Source organism: Peromyscus californicus, unplaced genomic scaffold (genome assembly GCF_007827085.1).
Source record: "Peromyscus californicus insignis strain IS unplaced genomic scaffold, ASM782708v3 Scaffold_12__1_contigs__length_115047231, whole genome shotgun sequence".
Taxonomy (NCBI): Eukaryota; Metazoa; Chordata; class Mammalia; order Rodentia; family Cricetidae; genus Peromyscus; species Peromyscus californicus.
Window position 1 is genome coordinate 31,809,040 of NW_026294413.1, and position 8,443 is coordinate 31,817,482.

Here is an 8,443-nt window from a genome sequence, read left to right on the forward strand (position 1 = left end):
GGCACCAATCTATGAGTATAGCAGACTATTGTTAGGAATCATTTCATTGGCTTTTTTTGCCACTCTTACTTGGTTCTACCCTAGGTCTCTGGGGGTATGCCGCCTCTGCGACTTGGCCATCAGGGGTGTGCTCCCTCTCAGGATATGGGTCTCCAATTGGGCCAGTCATTAATTCGTCACTTCCACAATTTCTGTGCCATCTTTACCCCAGCACATCTTGTAGGCAGGACAAGTTGTAGGTCGAAGGTTTTGTGGCTGGGTTGGTGCCCCAATCCCTCCACCAGAAGTTTTACCTGGTTGCAGGAGATGGCTGGTTCAGGCTCTGTATTCCCCACTGCCAGGAGTCTTAGCTAGGGTCACGCTCATAAACTCCTGTGAGTATCCATTGCTCTAGGTTTCTAGCTAATTCCAGAGATGCCCCCAGATTCCAGTATTTGGGGGCGGTTTTGAATTCTTCTCAGCATGTGTCATGTACTTTTCATAAGTCATCACAATAAAACTAAAATAATAATAATAAAAATAAAACAAAATTACCCAGTTGTGCAGCCCTTACAGCCACCTAAATGCTCATACACACACATACACATACACACACACACACACACACACACACACACACACACACACACTCACACACACACACTCACACACATAAAATCCCAAGACATTTACAAGGAATTTAGCACTGTGACATGCATGAAATATATTACATTGATATGACTATTTTTAAATGGAGTCTGAAAGAAAAGTAAGAATCAGTAACATTTCTCAGTGTGTAAAGATGGTTAACCCCAGGAATGAGGACCTGAGTGTCAGCCCATGGGCCCACGTTGGAGAAAGGAAGCAGTTACTCCTGCAGCTGTCCTCTGACTGAGAAATACACATAGTCACCCACCCAAACAATGAGTAAAAGAAATTGTAACAAACATTTGCAAAATATATATATATAAAAACAATTAACCAGCAGGCAAACAATAATATAATAAAAACATCTGTTAAAGATAAAGAATTACAATCTATTGTTGGAGAGATGGCTCAGCACTTAACCTGGGTCCCATTGTCAGTAACCACATGGTGATTCAGAACCCCGGTACCTCCAGGTCTGCCAATGGAACACCCCATTCTGAACTTTGCAGGCACCAGGCATGAACTTGGTGTAGAAATAAACATTCAGACAAAACACTCATGCATATAAAATAAAATAAATAAATCTGCAGTTTAAAAAAGAATTACCACCTAGTTAGTGGGATTTTCAGCCTTCTAATACTGTAGTGTAGCATTGTCATTTAAAGATGTGTTGGGGCACCTTAATTAGATAATAAGCATAAACCAAGTCAATGATAGGCATAAGCAATATGAGATATTCCTTGTAATAAACACTTATTCTCAAATTACCATTTTTCTTCCAACCAATTCGCAACAATTCCACATGAGAAAATATTTTTAATTTCTACTATATAATTCAGTGTGGCTTTTGTTTGGTTTCACTTTTCCTCTGAATTTATACACCCAAAACAAATAGTAATTTTTCTTATATCGTCTCCCCAAAAAAACATTGTGAAATATAAAGCTCACCCTACTTTCCAAATAAAGCAGATCACACAACAAATTAATATAAATGTTTCTTTTTACTCCCTTACTTTTCTTCCCGTCCCCTTTTCCAGCTCATTCTTTCCCCAACCTTCCATTTCCATCTTTCTCCTGTGGCCTCTCTCCCTTCTTCTCTCTCTCTCACCCTCCCTGTCTCCCTCCATTTCTTCTTATTATTTAGGCCCAAGCATTTGAGTTTCCTCTACTTGAGTAGCTTAACCAATATCTTTCCACTTCTCTTTAAAATTCTTACCACAAATGGTCACTTTATGTTATAGATTATATGTGCTGATACCTGAGAAATTACTCTATTCTATTCAGAAAGAACCATTAATCCTCAGTAAATGTCATCTAACTATCCACACACATTACTCCAAGAGCATTCACTGCTTGGCACACTTGTTTCCAGGTTAAACTTTTGTGGGTCTCTGTCTAGGTTCCTCTTTAAGGGGACTCTAATAATAATAACAATAACAACAACAAAAATCTGCCTAAGATGTATCCAAGTGTCACTATGTGTCTGGCCCAATGGTAGATGCTTAATTTGAAACTTGCTTAAGAATATACAAAAGTTCTACAGTTTTATTTATAGTCTTTATCAGATTCTTTATGTTCTTTTATATGAATGCATTATGCCTGATAAAATTCTTGAAGAAAAATTATATTACTTAGTGGAAAGAATCACCTGTTTTGAAAGCTAAGGATTGCATAATATATAGAAATTTTAGCTCTAAGTGCCTTAATCTGTCAGTTACCTTGAAGAAGAACTTTCAGGATCTTAGGGAAATTATATAATGAGATTAAAAAGTTGGCCTGGTACTCTGTAAATAGACAAGCACCCTGAAATCCATTAAGTGGCCCCCATTTCCTTCACAATGTCACCCTTTTCTACCCTCTAAGTCCAAGGCTCTAAAGACAATTACATTCAAGGTAGATGGGAGCTCAGTGATGGTTGTGCAGATATTTTCTTTGTTAACTGCTCTATTGCAGGTGCCTTTCACAGTGCCTTGTGTGGTTAGGGTTCAGCAGATTTTTATAGAATAATAACCATTGATTCTAAGAGAAAAAAAAAAACACTGTACTCTGTTAAAGTGAATCAATGTGTCAAACTTAAGTTTCGCACATAATTATAGACACAGTATATTGAGTGAAGCAAATTTAAAAATAAACTTGTATGGTTTCCTTTTAGGGGTTCAATGAAAACTTAATTCTATTGACATTTCTGAGGTAACTTGCAACACTCAAGAAAAGAAAAATGTATCCAATTAAGGAAACTGTAAAAGTAAAGGGTAAAGGTTGCTGTGCAGGCTCCAGGATATGTAACACATCAAAATTGGGATTCGCTAGTTTAGCTCCATTGATCTCTAAAAGGAGTGAATATATTTAACAGAAGTTAAATAAATCATTTATTAGCCGTCACCAAGTATTGCTGGGCAAAAGACTTCGCTGTTGAGGAGCTTTCGGTGTGAGGTTGGTGAAATCAGCATCTTCTATCCTAATTACTTAAGGTCTGCCTTTAAGCAGAGGATATCTTTAATAATTCTCAGAACATTTTCAACCTCATAAAATTTTAATTAACAATTAGCATTGTTCATAGATCATCACTATGAACTGCTGCTAATTGCTTAGCACTGCTAAGGAAGCCGAAAACTGATTTGCTATGTTCCTCTATGTCTACATCAGTGGGGTTTTCAGCAAGTTGGGACAAAACAAAAATTAAAACTAGTATATGCCCTAACCCCGCCCCCCCCCACACAGACAAGACAAACATGACATAAATGAAAAAAATGAAGGAGAGTGTTCTGAAATTTTGCTACTCTCCAAAACAAAGATGTGTGGAACTTTCAAGGTGCCTATTACAGATGGATCAGTGAGGTCATGGATATTTGGTTGGGGAATATGGAAGAGAAATGACCCTTGAAGGAACCAGTAATTAAATGAAAACAGGCCAGGCAAAAGGCAGCTGCAAGCTCATGATCCTTTTGCAAGAGGCAGGCTTTGGTTTAAGTAAAATGTGTTAGCTCTGTGGCTGTAGAGCCACAACGTACACCACCACAGACCTAAAAGTGAGAAATTAGTTTGAACTTTGAAAGTGTGGCGGGGTTATAGAGGGGGAAAAAAGGCTCATACAAAAATTTAAATTAAATATCCGGGGAAGTTAGTCATCACTGGAGATTTCAGAGAGAAGTGGTTTAAAGTAATGAGTGTATGTTTGAACACAGTAAAATTGTTTGCTTTTGAGGAGATGAAAATACAGGTCATCTGGGAACAAATTTGAAGGTTATTCTCAAGAGCAGGTTTTTAAATATAGAAATATGACTGAATGTGAGTTTGTTTGAAATAGTGTTATTAGCCATGAGTTTCTACCTACCACCACCAACTTGTTCAGTGATGTGACCTGTGTGCTATGGACTTAGTTCTTACCATCAGCTGTTTCCGCTGCAGCAAGTAGTTTATCACAAGCAAAGAAATAATCAGAAAGGGCTCCAGGTAGTCCACAATGCTGAACATTTACAAAATTAATACTGCTGAAGTAAATTAAGCAAATATTTAATTCCGATTATTCTCATAATTTTAATTGCTGTCTAGGCATAAGGCAAATATGTTTTGGTATTTTTTTTCCCTTTTGGTGACTCCCAGTTTTCTTTCTCTTGTTCAGTTTTTGCTGTTGCTTGTGAAGCAGTGTCTACTCTAGCCCAGGCTAAGCTTTAGTTCCTGGTTTCCTTGTTTCTATTTTTCATGTGCTGTGATTGTAGGAGTTGTCACCGGATAAGTTGAGTCCCTACTTTTAAAATGTTTCATACCTAAGTATTCTTGCCGATACATTTAACATCTTTCAAAAAGGTTGATTCCTACTTTTCAAAGGATTGTTTATCTCTTCACCATTTAATAAAATGTAAAAAATACCAGTTTATAAAAAACACAGAAAACTCCCCTTGTTCCTGAACTGCTTGACTGTTGTTTTCATTAATGAATGAGCTCCACATTTTCAACAACTCAGGATCTACTTTTAAATTATGGGTTAAAGTTTATGCTTTATTTTGCTTTCTGATAGAAAGTAAAAGTAGATATCTGATGATGAAAACTTCCCCTTGAATGCTATGACTCATTTAATTAATTATCAATTTAGTTTCAAAGTGTTTGTTCGAATACTTGCCTTGGTTCTAGGTTTGTTTATCTCTCCTATTTATTGGCATGCATGTTATGAGTGTGTAGCCATACTTATTTTCAGTTTAATGTATTATAAATCTAGAATACAGATAAGGAAATGAAAGTCAGATATGGCCATCAGTTAAAGTGGATTTATGTTTACTTGTGCTTTGAAGTGATTACAAATGACTAGATGTGGCTTTCTTATATTTAGTCAAGAAGGCCATGGAAACAAATATTTCATTTTATTAAAAAATGTTTAAAATTTATTTTCATATGACTTCATAGAAACAACATAGCAAGTCACAATGTAGAAGCGACAATATCTATGCAATGATAGCATTTATTTTAATGACACTGTTTTTCAAGTACTATAATTGATTTTTGTTGATGTCCATTGTATAATTTACATATTTTAATTCATAATATCTTTTTTAATTTCTCATAAGTTTAAACATATCCCCATAAATTTTAATATAAAAATCTGTAATGATTCATATGCCCTAGGAATAGTCAAGATCAGTTGTATCTGCTTACCCATATATGTCTTCTTGTCATTCTTTGCTTTGGGATATATACACAAATGGTGAAAGAATAAAAGACAAATTTTCCATTGGTAACAGTGAGCTTATTTGCTTTATGTTCATCCTAAAAATATGGAGACTAATATCTCTGAATGGTTTATTTTATGAAAGGATAAGATCACCACTCTATTTTTACTCTGAAAATATTTTGAAGGAGAATTTTAACTACTTTTTTCTTGTTCCTCTGTCTCTTGTCCTCTACAGATGGACCTCTGGGTCCCCGAGGATTAGCTGAAGCTACGGAGATGTGCACTCAAGAGTGTCTGGTTTTGGGTCACTCTGATAATTGCTGGATGCCTCCTGGCTTGGGTCCATACCAACACCCAAAGTCTCCTCTGTCAACCTTTGCACCCCAGAAAGAATGGGTCAAGAAAGACAAGCTTGTGAATGGGCACACCCTGACCAGAGCTTGGAAAGAAGACACCAACAGGAACCAGTTCAATGACCGTAAGCAGTATGGCTCCAATGAAGGCCATTTCAACAATGGCAGCCACATGGCAGACATTCCTCTGGCAAATCTGAAGTCCTACAAGCATGCAGGTGGCGCGATTGAGAGTCCTAAGGAGCACCAACTTTAAGATGAAGTTGTATGGGACCTAATACCTTTAGTCTAAATAGACATGCTAATACTGTGTGTTGGAGCTTTATGTATTCAATAGTTCTCTACAACTATGCCCCTTATACTAGGGAACTCATAACTTTGTGTTAGCACCATGGAGGATACAATGCTTTGCAACTTGAGAGAAAATAGTTCTACTAGCCATGTGATGATGTTCTTTACTAGCATTGATTAAACACTCCAGAGATCTCTCCATTGTGCAATTTATTTTTGTTATTGCATTTTATTTGACCCTGGACTGCTGCTATGAACAATAGAATATGCATTTGGAGAGTAAGAAAGTTCCATGGATTAGAGTGACTGACAAAACATATCCAGTTAGAAATTTGTGCTCTTTTTGTCATTGATTTATGCTGGGACCTCTATACTTGACATTATACTTCAAACAGAACTTTAAAGATAAGCATTAAACCTATTGTGCTGTTAACACCCTTAGTGGACACTTGTAAGTCAATCAGTGTTAAAGTATTTGTAAATAGAAGCAAGCTATTATTAACAACTTTTTGTGTACTTATAGCATTCACCTAAAAATGTTGTAGCATAATTCTGTGTTGATGGTTGCTTCTTTCCTTTTTCAATTTCCCTCTTCTTATTTTTGTTGTTTCTTTCAGTGACGTGTTTCTGTGTTAGTAGTCTGTCTTGGCACACATTGTTCTAAGGATCTTAAACATTTGTGTTTTAAAAAGGTTCTGAAATTTTGCTTCTTATATGATAACTTATGAATTTAGAACTCTATAAAAATATAAAGATGTGAGAAAAAATGAAAACTTCAAACAACAATAACAGCAGTCAGTACTTCTGCAAATGCTTGGAAATTCAGAATCTCCTTTCGATATCCTTATTTTCAAAGTAGGCAAAAGTAAAAATCACTTAATTAGTACCATTAAGTGAGAAAGTGATGAGAAAGTGTTATCCATTGAATGTGATATAATATTCTGTACTTGCTACTCTTGCAAAACTAATGTATTAAAATTAGCATATACTGAAGAAAAATCACTACTCAAAAATAGTTTCAATTTGGCAAATGTGTGTCTCCAACTTTGTTGAAATGACAGAGTTTGTGTTGATCCTCATATACAATACTGTTGTTGTAACACAAGTGTTATTAGACCATAGCCACAAAATATTTAATGTGTTGTGCCTTCATGATGTAACAGAACATTCTCCAGGTAGGGTAGTTGGGGAAAATAAAGGGATAAATCTCTAATTATTGCTGTTTAACTGTTTGTTATCATAGTTGGTCAATGCCTGGCAGGTACCAGCATTTTGTCACTTAGGTCAAACCAAGGGAGTGACAGTTAATGTTAATAAGATCTCAGTTGCACGTGCAAACAAATCCAAATTTGAACATTCTTAGGAGGTTTTTGTTAAGGCATGACAGATGATTTAAACAAATAAATAGCATGCAACAAAATGTCTTTATTGAAAGAAGTGAAAGTTATATTAATGCCACGGTTCACCATCAATTTAAAAGTTAAAAAAAAGAAAAAAGTTAAAAAAATTGCTAATCTGATAGTTAATTTGTTCTTACCAAAAATGAAGTTACTTTGTAAATAGCAGTTCACATTTTTCCACAGTATAATGGAAAATAATGGGTAGGGGTGCATTGCTTATTGAAGTACATTTTTGTCGGTTTGTGAGGGGTGTTTGATGACTTTGACAAAATAAATATCTAAACAAATATACTTGTTACTGCTTTGCCAGTTCTACGTTATTTACAATTATTCAGCTCTTGCAATAAATGTTCTGAATTACTGATTGTGTTGTATTGATTCTTGCTCAACATCCAAACTATTTATTTATCTACATTCTAATATTTTAATAAAACTCAAGTTTCACTTATCAATCAAGGAGGACTTGTGGAGGTGCTATACCTATTGACTTAGTGTTTCTATTGTTGTGACAATGCACCATAACCAAAAGTAACTTGGGGAGGAAAGAGTCCAATGATGGCCTTTCAGATCATAGTGCAGCATTGGAGTACTTCAGAACAGAACCTCAAGCAGGACTGGAAGCTGGAGGCAGGAGCTGATGCAGAGGCCATGGAGGAGAGCTGTTTGCTGGCCTACATTCTTACAAAACAGTACCGCCAGTGCAGGGATGACACAAACCATCATGAGCTGGGCCCTTTCCCATTGATCCCTCATTGAGAAAGTGACTTACAGCTGGATCTCATGGAGGCCTTTCCTCAAATGAGGCTCCTTCTTCTCTGATGGCCATAGCTTGTGTCAAGTTGACACACAAAACCAGCCAGTTCACCTGTGTTGTGAAAATATGATTTCAAATTTAAAAAAAAAAAAGTTTTTCAGATGGTCTATGAAATGATTTTCCAAGGAAATTCACAAAGGAAATTAGTTCACCTAACCCATAATTCATAGTTGTGAAATAAGTCAAAAATTGGGCCAGATACATTACTTAGACAGATAGCTCTTTATGATTTGCACGTGTGTGTGTGTGTGTGTGTGTGTGTGTGTGTGTGTGTGTGTGTGTGTTTAGAGTA

General features: G+C 36.0%; 1 protein-coding gene across 4 annotated transcripts in view; it reads left to right on the forward strand.

Moving 5' to 3' along the window:
• Positions 1-7,701, forward strand: part of Pcdh9 (protocadherin 9) — a 913,030-nt gene extending 905,329 nt beyond the window's left edge. For all 4 annotated transcript variants that reach the window (XM_052732609.1, XM_052732612.1, XM_052732613.1 and 1 more), the window contains one exon: positions 5,529-7,701. In XM_052732609.1, coding sequence (XP_052588569.1) covers positions 5,529-5,902 — 374 coding nt within the window. In that variant the 3' untranslated portion in view covers positions 5,903-7,701. The remainder of the gene's footprint in view (positions 1-5,528) is intronic.
• The last annotated feature ends 742 nt before the right edge of the window (positions 7,702-8,443 follow it).